This window comes from Cataglyphis hispanica, chromosome 19 (genome assembly GCF_021464435.1).
Source record: "Cataglyphis hispanica isolate Lineage 1 chromosome 19, ULB_Chis1_1.0, whole genome shotgun sequence".
Classification (NCBI taxonomy): Eukaryota; Metazoa; Arthropoda; class Insecta; order Hymenoptera; family Formicidae; genus Cataglyphis; species Cataglyphis hispanica.
The window spans coordinates 78,223-94,363 of NC_065972.1; the positions used below are offsets into that span (position 1 = coordinate 78,223).

General features: G+C 33.5%; 3 protein-coding genes across 6 annotated transcripts in view; all 3 read left to right on the forward strand.

Moving 5' to 3' along the window:
• Positions 1–41: 41 nt before the first annotated feature.
• On the forward strand, positions 42–2,078 carry LOC126856872 (40S ribosomal protein S14a-like). 2 transcript variants are annotated; one of them, XM_050605793.1, is made up of 4 exons: positions 42–210; positions 890–1,040; positions 1,198–1,285; positions 1,594–2,078. In XM_050605793.1, exons 2-4 carry the CDS (start codon positions 892–894, stop codon positions 1,810–1,812), a joined length of 456 nt encoding a protein of 151 aa, XP_050461750.1. In that variant the 5' UTR covers positions 42–210; positions 890–891; the 3' UTR covers positions 1,813–2,078. The 2 variants fall into 2 exon arrangements, with proteins under 2 accessions (XP_050461750.1, XP_050461751.1); XM_050605794.1 differs by lacking the exon at positions 42–210 and adding an exon at positions 660–682.
• A 738-nt stretch (positions 2,079–2,816) lies between these two features.
• Positions 2,817–5,232, forward strand: LOC126856867 (40S ribosomal protein S9). 2 transcript variants are annotated; one of them, XR_007688420.1, is made up of 5 exons: positions 2,817–2,947; positions 3,266–3,504; positions 3,758–3,944; positions 4,660–4,913; positions 5,010–5,232. XR_007688420.1 is itself a non-coding variant. In XM_050605784.1 (4 exons), the coding sequence occupies exons 2-4, from the start codon at positions 3,282–3,284 to the stop codon at positions 5,179–5,181; spliced, it is 582 nt and encodes a 193-aa protein (XP_050461741.1). In that variant the 5' UTR covers positions 2,818–2,947; positions 3,266–3,281; the 3' UTR covers positions 5,182–5,232. The 2 variants fall into 2 exon arrangements, 1 of the variants encoding a protein (XP_050461741.1); XM_050605784.1 differs by lacking the exon at positions 4,660–4,913 and having other exon boundaries at positions 2,818–2,947.
• Positions 5,233–12,264: 7,032 nt separating this feature from the next.
• Positions 12,265–16,141, forward strand: part of LOC126856680 (uncharacterized) — a 64,654-nt gene continuing 60,777 nt past the window's right edge. For both annotated transcript variants that reach the window (XM_050605415.1, XM_050605416.1), the window contains exon 1: positions 12,265–12,423. The gene's annotated coding sequence lies outside the window, so the exon portion shown is untranslated. The remainder of the gene's footprint in view (positions 12,424–16,141) is intronic.

A 16,141-nucleotide genomic window follows, 5' to 3' on the forward strand; every position in this document is an offset into this window, starting at 1 on the left:
CGCTCACACATAGCATAGCGCTCTTTTTCACTGACATTATTTATCCTTTTCTACGTACACCTTTATCCCTACTCCTCACTACTCAATACTCAATACGTCTGCATTATGTCTATGGTCCAAGTATACTGTGTGTAGTGTGTACATACACATGCACGATAGTTTTATTCCTTTGGCCGCTCGTCTCGCCGTCGAATCGCCAGAATTTCATCGGTATGACAGATTTCCTAACCTTCCTAACCTAAAAATGGCATCTTAATTACATTTAATGATTCTTTCTTATGGCGTTCTCGGATCATGAATTCATGTTTTTTTTTTTTTATGTCAAATAATGACGTCATTGCATTGTCTCTGCCAATAAAAGACATGAATTCATGATCAGAGTTGGATTAACCCGTTCATCCGAAAATGCCATTATACTATCGAGCGACGATTTATATTTTTCAATCCTTTGTTTTTGTGCAAAAAGGCATCGATTAAATTTATTTTGATCAAAATCTAAGTAGAACAGGTTATTCTAAACCTTCACCGAAAGATATTTCGCATACAAATATTAATCCAGTAGAAATATTAAATTGAATTCGCATACTTATAAATTAAATATAAATTTATACATTTATATATAATATAAATAAGTGTGCAAAATTATCTGGCAATTATTGGCAGAAGGCTTGGATAAAATCGGGTGAATTTTCATGATTAATTAACCAACAGTTGCTACTAATGACTTACTTTCTCTTCACCTAATGAGGGTATAACCTTAACATCTATTTCGGATATTTATACACAGATATTTTCTCTTTTTCTTTCTCTTTTGTAGTAAATAGAATAGCAAAACAGTAGACCTCGATCAATTTGTCAATTTAAAATTGAATCTATGCAATTTCTTTAGAAATGCCGCCAAAACGTGGAAAGGTGCAGAAGGAAGAGGTGCAAGTTTCTCTTGGACCGCAACTCCGTGAAGGAGAGGTAGTTTTTGGTGTGGCTCACATTTTCGCGAGTTTCAATGACACGTTCGTACACGTTACTGATTTATCGGGCAGGTTCGTACTATATTAGATTATGTTGATTACATATAGCAATTCTGTTTCATGAACTTGTTCATACAAAGACACAGTTATCATATTTACATTATATCATAAAAAGAATTGATATAACATAAAAAAAATTGATATAAACATAAAAAAATTGATTGTTCAGGGAAACAATCGCCAGAGTCACTGGTGGCATGAAGGTAAAGGCGGACCGTGACGAAGCCTCGCCCTATGCAGCTATGCTTGCGGCTCAGGTATGTTGTATTTAAATTGATTCAAGAAATTAATACTTCATATGGCGTTATTTACAGCCAGACAGTACCCAGATGATAAATTTTATAATCTAAGGAGTGTTGTTGTGTTTATGTAGAGAAACATATTCTTTTTGCATAATTGAGAATATATGTTTATATGTCTATATGCACTTATAAGCACTCTTTTTCTGAAGAAAGAAAAAGGGAGGATGTATACAAATATGTAATATTATTATATAGGAATATCTAAATATGCAAGCGCGATATAAAAAATTTTAATCGCGAAAGACATAATTTTTTCCTTACAGGATGTTGCAGAAAAATGTAAATCCTTGGGCATCACAGCGCTGCATATCAAACTGAGAGCTACAGGAGGTAATAAGACAAAGACTCCTGGTCCTGGTGCGCAATCTGCTCTGCGTGCTTTAGCTCGTTCGAACATGAAAATTGGTCGTATCGAAGATGTCACTCCCATTCCATCAGATTCGACCCGTAGAAAGGGAGGTCGCCGTGGACGCAGGCTGTAGGTCACGATTATAGCTCTCTTTTTGCGTCTTTTCTTTCAATAAATAATTTAAGAAAAGAAATATTGCGCATCTATGAGATATAGTTCGATAGTCTTTTTCTCGAGTTTCTACATATTATACGTATACAGACTTTTTAAAAAAATTTTGAAAACTACACATATTTCTTTATCGTTAAACTGTATCGTAAAAGCATATCTGCAATTGCAATTGAAGACAGATTAATGTAAGCAAAATATTCTTGTAGAATAAAAATATTTATATATTAATTATTATTATGTTCGATAAATTTATTATTTTGTTGCTAAAGATCTTTAAAATAATTTTTTTCTTTACTTTTTTATACTCTTGTGATATCTTCTGACTTGAAATGAGCGTGTCGGATGTCGGTATGAGAGGATAAGGTTATATAAAGGAAGGTTAAAGCGGGGAGCACACACTTTTTGCATAAGCGCATAACCATAGACATAAAGAAATTGATTGGTTCACAAATGTATGCATAAGAAAATGAACCAATCAATTTCCTTATACTTATGCGCTTATGGAAAAGTGTGTGTTCCCCGCTTAAGTCACAAGCCTTCCGAAATCCATAATGTATTGCAAAGAATTGTTGTGTGCGCAACTGCGTAGCCGCTATTGAAAAGAGATGCCAAATAAGATAGATAGACTGTTATTGGCTCTCGCGACATTTCACAATGCATAATGGGTTTCTGGGGATGATAATATACACAGTTTAAATGTATGACTAATTTATATTTACAATTAGTAACAATATATGACAAACACTTAACTTTCCTTTATATAATAAATTATAAAAGGGCACAAAAATCACGCGATATCTGTTAGACGCGGGAGAGATTTATTTGGACGATTGGCATTGTGACAACCACTCGTATCGCTTTATACTAGGGTAACTAGTTTCCGGTTGGACCAATCAACAGGCCTATTTTCAATAATAATTCCTAATTAATAGCTTGCTGCGCATGCGCGTTTCAATATTCCACGATCTGATATCGCTATAGTCTATGGAGATTGAAGCTCGACCTCGATGGGCTCGATGGTCGCTAGGCTTGACTCATTCGGCCATTTTTATCGTGTTCGTCTCGACGAGAGGTTGATATTCTTCTCGCGGCAAGAGGTAGAGTATATAATATTCACAAATAGAATCCATTTTACTGTTCGTAATTATTCGAATAATTTAATCATCATATAATTGAACTTAAAATTTGTAAATATATATTTTGAGGCGTAATTGAAGATACATTTTTTTTACATGCTCTGCACGTGTTCTTTGTCGGATGGCGTGAACACGTGGCGGTATGCTATTTTCAATTTGCCATGTTACGAGATTCGAAATTTATTCCTTTCTTTTTCTTCCTTCCTTCCTTCCTTCCTTCCTTCCTTCCTTCCTTCCTTTCTTCCTAGTCTATACGATTTTAAAATAATTTTTATTTAGGTAACGGTATTCTAATATGGTTAACGGAAGAATTCCGTCGGTCTTCTCCAAGACCTATGTTACTCCCAGAAGACCATACGAGAAAGCTCGCCTTGACCAAGAGTTACGCATCATCGGAGAATACGGTCTTCGTAACAAACGCGAAGTATGGAGGGTTAAGTACACCTTGGCTAAGATTCGGAAAGCTGCTCGTGAGTTGCTTACATTAGAGGAGAAAGATCCGAAACGTCTCTTCGAAGGTTTGTCCCGTACATATTGATCGTAAGGAAAACAAAATTTACACTAAGATTTTTTTCAAATTGTATTTTTTAATCAGTCATGCATTTACTTAATGTAAAATGTAGAGAATATGATGATTACGCTCTTGACACCTCTTGTCTGAATATCTCTGTAGATATAAGCGCAGACTGAGAGATTTCTATATATTTAAGAAGAGTTTGTCTGAGAGAATCTTTTTAAATTTTCCTAATATGAAAACATGTATTTTTACAGGAAATGCTTTACTTCGTCGTTTGGTAAGAATTGGTGTATTGAATGAAGCTCATATGAAACTCGATTATGTGTTGGGCTTGAAGATTGAAGATTTTCTGGAGCGACGTCTGCAAACTCAAGTATTTAAGCTAGGTCTGGCCAAATCCATTCATCATGCTCGCGTGCTTATTCGCCAACGACATATTCGGTAAGTTATTGGTAATAATAATATAGCAATATGTCTTTATATTGCTAGAGAAGGACACTTTTATCGTTGAGAAAAGAAAAATATTCTATTGCGGGAAAGAGAAATTTGAGAATAAAAATTTTATAATTTGTATAAATAGTAATAAGAAATTCTTTATTTGGATTGTAAAAAATATGGATTTTTTTTTAAATTTAAATACAGTGTAGAGATTCAAAGTCGGAATGCCTTAAAAAATGGGCAAGAAATGGCTGAATTATTCTTAATTGGCGCATTTCTAATCTTTGAGGCAAAATCAAAAGCTTGGTTTAATCACCGGTCAAGGATTGGTTCCTTTTTCGGTTTCATACTAAGCTACAATTTACATCTTAACATTGTTAAAATAAATTAGTAATTTTAAATGAATTATCAATGAAAGAGGGCTGAAATATAAATTTCATTAAAAAATATTTATTTTATATATATATATATATATATATATATATATATATATATATATTTTTTCCCAAACTTATCGGACTTGTATATTTCTCATCAAACTTATATATTTATTTTATTAAATTTATAACTTGGTACTTATAGCTAAACAGCTATTGCATTGTGTAGTTTTTTAAGACACATTTATGTGCAAATGTAAAATTATTTGAATATTTTACAATTCGGAGTATCGACATTTCATTCGTTTCTATAACAGCGGTAAAAATTTCGGTATTCGAAGGTTCCACATTCGGCATATATGTCGCGAGGCAAGATGGCGAACGAATTCTGCTGCTTAAATATTGGATTATCGATGGCATCTGGTCAACTGGTTGTAGTTGATTACATATGGGTCCAGAATTCACAAATTATTAATATAACAAAATTTGATTCACGCAGGCCACTTAAGTGTCATTTTTCGGCACTTAACGTCTGTTCGATCCTATCGAGATCCTTCTTCATCCTTGTCATGAGAAACAGAGAGGGGAAGTTTCGGTAGAGTCTTTATCTTTCTAAGAAGAATTTGCAGTCAGTGATTTTAAATGCAAATCTGGGAGGACTGAGTGATTACTAATGATTCTTTTGTTGCAGAGTACGTAAACAGGTGGTGAATATCCCGTCGTTTATCGTGCGATTGGATTCGCAGAAGCACATTGATTTCTCGCTCAAATCGCCATTCGGCGGTGGCAGACCTGGCCGCGTCAAGAGGAAGAATCTGAGGAAGGGAAGCGGTGGCGCCGCACCTGAAGAAGAGGAGGATTAAACTGATTATTGTCGCGGTTTATTATCCTAATAAATGCGCATCCTGTAATAATTCTTTTTTTCTCTCTCTCTCCCTCTCGCTCGAACATTTCCTATCTTCGATAAAATTCCATTATCCTTCTTGGAGCAAAACTTTTAAGTATCTGAAAGGCATTTGAAGAATGAAATCTCCAAAGTTTAAATAAATGTTTTTTATGACATTTGTATTTCAGTCGTCTTTCATTTTTGATAATTTATTCAAAATCAGAGATATTATTTTAACAAAAATTTAAATTTAGATAATTATAGGATGAGGAAAGAGAAAATATATACAAATAAAATAACGAATAAATTGAAATTTTACAAAAAAGATAAGAGTAGGATAGAAAACAATATCTTATTGTCTAAAGTTAAAATGTGTGTTTAGTGTTTTTATATTTATTAATTAGTGTTTTACTATTATAAAACGTTTCAACATGAAGATTTTCTAGTAAAGATTGGCTACATATGTGTGCTTTTGTGCATGTATGCATAAAATTTGAAAAAAAATATCTGTTAAAGAAAAGCAATTTCTATCGGTATATCTAATTCTAAATGCATCTCTTGAACCATTAAATATTTAAATATTACATATAATTTTTTTTCCATTAAAATATTACATATAATTTTTTTCCAATAAATTATTAAACATTCTGAACGAAACTTAAAAATTGAAAAGTATTAAGAAAAGCTTTAGTTGTGTACTAAAAGTTTTAAATTGAAATCTTTTACAAAGTTCTTATCGTTACCTTTTTTTAAGTAAAAATTTCCATTATTTTTATAAAAAAATAATGAAAATACTTATTTCAACGAGCATTTTATTTATTAATAGCATTACTATAAATTAACGAATAAATAAAATTGTAAATAATAAATGCATGGTCACTCAAAAGAACATGGTTAATGAGATTATTAATGAAAAAGCTTCCATATTTTATTTCTATATATCGTTATTTATTTACTATATCTTTTTAAAGAATATGAATTGGAATTATTTTTTATACAAGATTTATATATATATATATATATATATATATATATATATACAATAGAATTTACATAATGTATAAAATATTAGATGTGTAAAAAAAGAATTTACATAACTTTCAATTTTATCAAATTTTATAAATTGTCGATCATGTATATTATATAATTTTCTGCTTTTTAAAATTAAAGGACTGAGATATTTTCATCACGCGCATACGTTAAATTTTTTTACCGAGTTAAAAAATTAGCTATTATCGAAAAAATTAAATAATTTTATGGGCGTAAAATTGATGTTAGAATTCAATAAAATAGCAATGTATATATCATTTCTTTCATTCTTGGCAATTTTATTAATTTTACAATTTATTATGATTCATCGTTCTTGATTTGCGTTCCCGCGGAACGTGAAGTAGTGCTCGCAATGCACTTCACGACGCGTGACTTTATCCTTCTACGCCAAGTTCACAGTTCACACAGTTCTCGCCGATCCTCGAAACACCTCGTCTCGTAATGGCTTCATATTTCTTATGCTTTTGTCGCCCGAAAAACGTTAGAAATGAATCATTCGTGTGTTTGCGGGAGTACATAAAGTGGACGCTTGAATTGTTTTCGAATATTAGTAGTAGTAGTAGTAGTAGTAGTAGTAGTAGTAGTAGTAGCAGTAGTAGTAGTAGTAGTAGTAGTAGTAGTAGTAGTAGTAGTAGTAGTGTGTAGTGTGTGTGTGTGTGCGTGTGGTGTGTGTGTGGTAGTGCGTGTGTGTGTGTGTGTGCGTGTGTGTGTGGTGTGTGTGTTAGAATAACGCGCATTCGTGCAGCTTGCAACTTGCAGCTTGCGGACGTAAATGGTCAACGGTCGACGGATAACGGACGTTACACGATTCAAACGTACTTCTTCGCTGAAGCAATGACTCAACTTGTACGTAGTGAGATCAAAGACTTGTGTGCAATATATCCTTAGATTATCTTTTATTACACTACCAACAAAAAAGAGAAGAAGCATGTGTTATCAAGATTGATTAATTCGTTCGGATGTCTATCGGAGTTAATATATGTAGCGAGGAAATCGAAACTGCGCAGTCAAAAGATGTCGGTCGATTTTGTAATTTGCGGTAAGTAAATTTATTTGTCGTGATACTAATTGTATTTTGGATTGTAACATTCTGTGTATATATAATATAAGTGTTTTTTCTTTTTTCTATTTCTCTCCTCTCTCTTCTCTCTCTCTCTCTCTCTCTCTCTCTCTCTCTCTCTCTCTCTCTCTCTCTCTCTCTCTCTCTCTTTGCTTCCTTCTCTCACGATCGTATTTAATAGATGTATATAAGTAAGATTTACAGAACTATATTTATTGAATTGCGAAAAATCCGTTGATTTTTTCAATATCGCGAATGGTAGCGGTATACGAGAAAATTTACTCATTTCGTAAGAAAAAAAATTTACACGATTTTTCGCTTCCAATGTCATAATTCAATATGATTTTAGCGAGGGATTTGGGAACTTTAATCACATTATTGTTAATCGTGCCATTAATCAGATATTATTAATCGAATGATCCCGAATATATCGCTCTTGGAATTTCGGCGCCTCCTCCGAAATTCCTTACAAAGAGAGGGATTATACGCGCGTGATCGCATAGCTGATCCTTTTTGCTTGCACACTGACGATGAGAAAAGAGAAGATGGGTGTAGAGAGAGAGGGATGTAATGGAAGAACACATTGTGTGTCGTTGGACGTATCGAGGGCTGCTAACGTCTTGGCGAGATACACCGTCGCGTCGACCTGATCCCACGTGGAGCTGACAGTCCTCCCAGTGATGGATAATAGGACCCTCGCCCTTCCGACGTTGCCGCGGGCGTGCAATATTTCACGGCTTATTTACTTTTTGAAGACGCGCTTCTACACGCTCACGTGTCGCGAAGGCGACGACTTTCTAAAATTTTCCCTCCGGGAAACCCTTCGGCCTTTTATTCGGCGCTGTGACGATACACCGATATATTATTTGAGAGATATCGATTTAATTTAATAGCTAATTTAATATTATTTATTAATATACTAAGCGTTTGAATAAATCTTAACGATATAATAAGATAAGATTTTGATGAATACACCACGGATAAAATTTTACAGTATTTAAATTATTAAAAAATACATTTCCTTTTTTTTACAAGAATTGCGTAAAACTGGAATATAACGACATTAAAATATCTATTACTATAACAATTATAAATTTTCCATGTCTTATTGTTTGTTAACACTTATGCATTTGTTTGTGCGTCAAAATATTTAAATAATTACAATTATCCTTTGTATAATATGTCATGTATCATCATAATATTATATTGGATATAAATATCGTATTTTCTCTTATATTGATATGTTGGTATGTTCCACGGTTACATATTATATCGTGTAATTTTTACTATAATATCTTTCTTCGTTTAAAGGTCAAAATAAAATACATGCAATAATAAGAAAAAGTGTGCACGATATAAGTGTGAAAAATATTAAGGTAGAATAGAGTCTTTCTTTTCGAGAAAAATAACTTGAGATATCGATTATAGGGACGTGTTAATTAGCGGATACTCATTCTAGGGATAAAGATAAATTATTTCTATGTGAAATAAACAAGTAATATTATAATATGTACACTTGATTCTGTTTAATATAACACAAGGAATTTGGAGTGAAATTTCGGAAGGGATTCGAAAAATCCGCTTCTTCGCGAAGCCGATTCTCTCTCTCTCTCTCTCTCTCTCTCTCTCTCTCTTTCTCTCCGCTGATAATTAATTCTGCGTAAATGCGATTTCCGGAAGCGGATTATTTTCCGCGCTCAACGGTACTTAGCACGTAGCACGTATACGCGCGGGTCATTCGTAACGATGAGCGAGAGCGCACATGTATTTGCATGCTGGTATAAATAATAAATAATGCAAGGATGAAATCCTGAATTGTGATTCGCCCCGGAGAAGAGAGAACGTGCTAGTATTTCCTCAAACAACGCGGAAATTTCCGCATCAAGTGACAAGTGACCGGTCTAGGGGGAAATGATTCTCAATTTCGCTAAAATAAATTCTCGATTTGTGTCTAATAGCGGTACAGTCTCGCGCAAAAGTAACAGGATCTCAACGCTACCTTCTTCTTCCTTAATTATTATTAATTGGCGAAGGAAAGGAAAGTCTTTCTCGATTCGCGTATTACGCAGAATAGTAGCCACGTAGAATAGTAGTTACGCGGAATAGTAGTTTCGTAACAACATTGTAGAAAGTCTTGATCGCGTTTCTTCGGCAAGGAACATATTTTGAGTACAATATATCGTATAAGTATTAGTTTTTCTAAATCTTTCAATAATTCAAATTACAAGAAAAGTCGGAAGAGAGAGAGAGGTCAAATTTTTTTTGTAAACTGTAACATCGAGAGACTTGTGAAAGGATCAAAAGAGACAACATTTAATTGCGTTTTATGATTATTTCAAGTTTTCGTTAGATTTCTTTTGGAAAGTCAAAGAGTTACAAATAGGAAAATACATTGTACAGAAACAAAGAGATATCCTAGGATTTTGATTCGTTCATTACGTCACCGAGGCGATGATCGTGTTTCAATATAATTCGAGGTTACACGTCAATTCGTTGGCTACATATTTTTCATCGCGTTTCCGAAAAATTCGAAAACCGCCAACAGCGAACGAACAAAAACCAGGAAATTGAACAATGATTGCCATGACGAGACGGATAAATGCCATACCAACGTTTTTTTTTCCTTTTTTTTTTATTTTATTTTATTTTTCTATTTCTTTCGTATCCATGCGGTTTGCAATTAAATTCAGTTTGTTAGATTAAATTTTAAAAGAATTCTCGCGCGCGCCGCGTGTCGAAAAATTGTCCTAAAATTTTTGTTGTAAAAAAATTTTTTTTAAATACATATATAATATTCGTGAATATACTATTGTATATCGATGCGAGTCTTTTGTTTTAATCGCGATTATTTTGTTAAATTGTATGCAAGTAATAAGTAGTAATTGTGGAAATAATTAAATACTGCGCAACGTGTCGCTACCGTGGCCCTTCGACCGATTTGTTTATGGGAGAATTTGGCAAACTCGATTTCGATTAGTCGAGCGGCCTGTAAAATTAATTGGCGCCGTTAAGCGAGCCGAGAACTTGGGAGCGATGGGGAGAGGAGAGGAGAGGAGAGGAGAAATTGGCGCGGAAATTCTCCATCTGTCTATTTTCGAATCCATTATCGGAAACACGGCCAATGAGAGACCGATCGGACGAGAGTCTCCCCGGTATAGAGTATAGAACATACATACATACGGAGACTCGACCTTCATTCCGGCCTTTACTACATTCTTCGGTATGAGAGTTAGTCCTCCTTTCGTAGCTGACCCCATAAACTCGGACCACATCCAAGATACGCTCTTGTCGAGAAAAGTACTCGCGGTAAGAGACGAGAGAGACGAGACGGCACTCTCGGATCGTCAGCGGTAGATATATATATATATATATATATATATATATATATATATACAGCGATAATTACCGCGCTTTCGATATCGAGTACAACTTTCGTATATATATATATATATATATATATATATATATATATATATATATATACACACACTGTGTGGAGTAAATATTATTGCTTTTCTTTTATCCCTTATTGTTTCCCGTGTATAAAGCTGCTGTATGATTTTTAATGTAAAATGCTCAATGAGATTAAGATTGGTAATTTATAATTGCATTTATATAAAAATAATACACATCATTTTTATCGCGTATATTTTGTTAATTTGTGGTACAACATTATATAATGCTGTATTTATTGGGATGTAGGATTATGTTTTATGTGATAGGCTTAGATGGTTACACCGTGTGTAGTAAATGTGCGATAAGACGCCACGAGGCGTCGTCAACTTTATATTAACATATAGGTAGATATATACACAGATGTGTATATATATATATATATATATATATATATATATATATATATGCATAGAGACGCGCATAGAACTTTTTAATTGAATTCCTCGCCTTCCCCTTCCCCTTCCTTTCCCTCTCCTCCTCTCCCCACCCCTCCTCTCTCGAGGAGGTCGCGGAGAAAAAGTTCAATTAAATGGTGCTGCGTTTTCGATTAAAACGATTATGAAGTAATTTGTTTTTAATGTCGACTATAAATTGTGCGATAGATTTAAGTTGTCTTTAAAGTCGCGCGAAAAATTCAAATTTTATAGCGACTTTTGAAATGGGTATTATAAAATTTATTCGCGAGAGTTCCACGCACATATCTGTGTGGAATATATTGTAATTTGCATTATAAATTATATAGACACGAAAAAAAAAGATCATTCTTGTCAAGTGACCGAATTCAGTTGAAGAACTGTGAGCTTTCATTCGCGAAATCTCTCTCAATCCACTATGTCCCACTTTAATCAATTAAAGCAATTTCGCAATTTATGTAATCTTAATCGTGTTTCCATATATCTCTCTTTCGGTATATATAATTTCTAAATGTATTAAAATTCCTTAGAGGAATAATGAAAATAAGTTTTAAAAAGTAGTCTTTTTAAAAAAGTATAATATAATAATGGCGCGCTTTGGCATAATATTGTTTAAAAATATTTACTCTATTGCATCACAATTTTGAGAAATTTACAGCTAAAATTACAAAAATTTATTCATTTTAACATATTGGCATAATACGATATGGAGCATAACGACGTAATGCTGCAATTTGGAAATTGGAATTGGATAAGAAAAAACACGTGAAAAAGCTACGTACTAAAAAGTGACAAGTTTTTGTTTTCGTATTTTTTTTTTATGTCAACTATATCGTCATTATATCGTAATTCTCGAGATATTGTATAAATTTTTGACACTGCGATAAAATTGTTGGTACACGTACCGTTAGGACATGCGTGACGTTATAATATTTAAAATGGGTTAAGACGCAAGAGACGTTGAGGTTGAGGGATAAGAGGGTAGGGTAGAAGAGTACGACGCGATATATCGTGCGCCGGTCCAGCTGCGCAGCTGGCGCCGGTGCCGGCCGGCCGGCCGCTCTCGGCAGCTTTCGAGTCTCACGTCTCACCTCTCGCCAGTCTCACGTCAGTGCTCTCGCGTGCGTCAGTCCGAGCGTGTCGTCTTGGTGTTGTTCGCTCGGTGGTGCGCTGTCACTTTTCCGACATCTTCCTCGTGATTCAGATCCATCGACTCCCCCACGGGAATTGTCAGAGTCAGGTGAGCCCCTCGCGTAAATTGCCAGGGTGGGGGAATTTTGGTCAATCGCGACTGAATTGTATACGACGCTCCAACATTTCTCAATGTGATTAGTGTAATGAAATTTTAAAAGTAATGACTATTTAGACTCGGTGTCGACTAGGTATTAAGAGACGCAATTAAGAAATTCCAGTTGAAGATTGTAGCTCTCGTTTGCCATTTTTGTATGTCAAACTATCGGAGGATAGTTTGGGAGAAAAGTGTAACGCGCGCGCATCAAGAGATGTCGGAGTTGTAAAGAAACTCGTGTTTGTGTGTCGAAATTATTGAATAAAATTGTTTTAACTTTAGATAGTTGTAAAACACCCTCTTATGAGGACGGAAAATGTTTGATTAATTAAACACGCGGAAAATGAGCTTTTATACAGATAGATATTCCTTATACACATAAGCTTACACATTGCGATATTTTAAAATGTGTAAAAAAATGTGTTTTTTTTTTTTTCTCATTTTGATACGTATTGTATATCGTAGCATATCTCACAATTACGTCACACGACACATATTATTATACTATATCATTATTTTGTTTGTCGGAAGGAATTTTGCAGAAAGTAGAAATAAAAAATGATCCACAACAATTTTTTATAATTATAATATAATAATATACGCGTGAAACATATGTTTGATTGAAAATATTGATGTTAATACATACATACATACATACATATATATATATATATATATATATATAGATAAATAAAAATGAAAAAAATTTTATAAATTTCGATTGTTTTGCTCGCGCAAATGTCGAATAAAGGATTAAATTAACAAAAAATGTGATAAATCAGATACGAGTGAAAAAATGGAACAAACATTTTCTCTAAAATAATTGTGCGCGAAATATCCATTAAATCACGTAACAAATAACATATCATATTTTTCGTCTTAAAAGTCGCGTGGCACAGAAACTTTGTATGCTTATTTCTCGTGCCGCTAATATTGCGGCATCTTCCTGAATCGCGCACTATATACATATACGAATCGTAGCCACAATTGTTATTAGACTCGTGCTTCGTGATGTTTTCTGACTCTAATGTTTACGACCTTGTAGGACTCTTAACATCTCTCGTACATATGTGTGTTTGTTGCTCCTACTCCCGCTCTCTTGCTTCCCGGTCAAAATGTTCGAAAAATATACGAGACGAATTTAAGAATCTTATAAAATGCAAACGAATTGTACGTAAAGTTTACGTACGAAATACGTTTCTCATGACGAGAAAAAGAGTTGGACGATGTACCCTGGGTATTTGCGCAGTCATGCCTACATTGCACAAATCTAACGATATCTACGGAAATACGTATTTCCGCGAGATAAATCGAAGAATTGAAAATTGCGTACAATGTAAATGGCATGGAAATATCTCGAAGGTTTGATTCGCAAAATGTAAAGAAAATTATTTTTCCTCTCTCTTGCTCTCTCCTCAAACGTAAAATGTATTATATGTATATAATAAAAATACGGAAAAAGTTATATAATAGAAAAAAATATATTTGAAAAATTAACCACAATAAAATATGACAAATAAATGTTTAACAAGTACAATCAATTGTCCGCGTAAAGAGCACTTTTAAAATGTTTTCTTGTACATTCTATTTACATTATACTTATATAATTATTGTTTTATATTTTTTTAATTTTACTCGAATGAATTAAATAATAACAGAAAATGATATTTGAATATTTCTGTGGCACTGAAAAATCATTGATTTTAATGCTAAAAGTTGAAAAAAGAAACGTTGTTTAGTTTAATTGTCTATACAGTTTTAGTATAGTATAGTATAGCATAGTATGCACATATATGCTACTTATAGCACGCTTATGCTATTTCGCGGTTAAAACATTGTCGTAAACATCGTTTGCAAAAAAAACAACCGCAAAAAAAAGTAATTTCTCAACTTGGCATAAAATTATTTTTCTTTATTAAATTTAATATATATTTCGAAATATATTTGATAAGGATGCATGATTGGAAAGGAGGCTTGAGAGACTGTATAATCTCTATATTATATTTTTTAATAGAGACTTTTAAAGAATTTTTTATATCGGTATAAACGAAATGCAAAGGTATTGCACTTACACATATACACATGTACAATAAATAAAGAACAAATGACAATCGCTAAAGATTAAAAAAGGTTAAAAATTTGATTTTGTATATTTGTATATACGTGCTATTTAAATTAATCCGCTGATCCGAAATTAATGTCTGATTCAAATCTAGCTTCTTTATTAATTACATTAATTTGAAAATTGAGTAAAAGAATTAAAAGATTTTATAAAACATATATTGAGAATTTCGCTTCAAGTGAGGAGCTCCACGAGAGGAGCTCCATGACACGCGGCGCATTTTCTCGAATCGACATCATCGTCATCTTTGAGAATGAATATCTCATTCTGCGACTATTCCGTTGGAAGAGAGAGAAATAGACGAGAGGATCAAAGAAGGAACATATTAAATTACCAATATTTCATCGACGGAAATGATACGCGAGCGATTCCGCATCGCGCGAGACGGAGCTTCCTCCTCGGATTTTCTTCGTACTTGCTCTTTTTTTCCTCCTATTTTCATCATCGCGTTTCTTAAAGTCGAAAACGCAAAATGGCTGGCCCATTTCTCCATCATTGGAGTTTTGAAAATTAAAAAAAATATATATATGTATGTATGTATGTATGTATGTATGTATGTATGTATGTACGTACGAGTCCGAGTATTGAACGGTATGGTATCGAATGTCAACTGCAAATCGGAATTTATGTTTCGGCAAAGCGACAGATAATTCACGGGTTGAGATCATTGGGGTCCATCGCAGCTCGTAATTTGTCATTAACTCTTTACTGTCATTAACACTTTTCTTACACCTGTGTCTCTTTCTATCCTCTTTAGGCATTCATCTGACATATCATTACAGCTTTATATAAAGTTCGCTAAAGTTTTAAATATATAATATAAATGTGCATTTTGAGTTTTTTTTTTTTTTTTCCATGAATACAGTCATGATTTAATTAGTCTCAAAGAGATATGAAAATTAAAAGTATAAACAGCACACACATTAAAATGTATCTTATACAAGTTGAGTAATAATAATGAATTTAGAATGTAGCGATTGATTTTTTATTCTTATCGTTAGTAAGAAGAAATCAATCAAGTTATCTCTTCCAAATTTTGTCTATAAAGCTATGAATCGTGTTGATTTGAAAACAATAATATATCTTATTACTTCTCATTTAATACATGTAGGGATAATATATGTATAAAATGGAAACTATAAAGATACTATTACTTTGTCGGAAGCAAAGAAACATGCGTTGAACATAGGGTGAAAGGGGGACAAAGAATAGTTTCCCCTCCTCATTATCACAATGAATATGGGTGCTTCCCGTTCGTTTTTACACCTCGCTTTTTTTGCGTTTGGAGGTTAATTAACGTCCGTAAGAATTTCTTTGACGGCGCAGAGGATAAGGGAATGTCATCGATGGATAAATAAAGTAAAGGGGCGGGGTCCTTTGAGGTGATAATTAAAGCTACGATGTAAGAGAGGGAGGGGGATGGGGAACGGGTGGTTTGGCTTTGAAAGCCAAGGATGTTTTAGCTCGCGAAAGAAAAAAGAAAAGGGAGATAAAACGACTGCTTTGGAAAGATGCGTGTGCTTTTTTCGCACCAATTTACAGCTCGTT

Bases quoted from the DNA above. Each gene is read 5' to 3' on its own strand.
- LOC126856872 (XM_050605793.1), top strand. From the start codon at position 892: ATGCCGCCAAAACGTGGAAAGGTGCAGAAGGAAGAGGTGCAAGTTTCT. The intron at 1,041-1,197 runs GTTCGTACTATA...TTGATTGTTCAG, and splicing joins GTTACTGATTTATCGGGCAG to GGAAACAATCGCCAGAGTCA. The intron at 1,286-1,593 runs GTATGTTGTATT...TTTTCCTTACAG, and splicing joins CAGCTATGCTTGCGGCTCAG to GATGTTGCAGAAAAATGTAA.
- LOC126856867 (XM_050605784.1), top strand. From the start codon at position 3,282: ATGGTTAACGGAAGAATTCCGTCGGTCTTCTCCAAGACCTATGTTACT. The intron at 3,505-3,757 runs GTTTGTCCCGTA...GTATTTTTACAG, and splicing joins TCCGAAACGTCTCTTCGAAG to GAAATGCTTTACTTCGTCGT. The intron at 3,945-5,009 runs GTAAGTTATTGG...CTTTTGTTGCAG, and splicing joins ATTCGCCAACGACATATTCG to AGTACGTAAACAGGTGGTGA.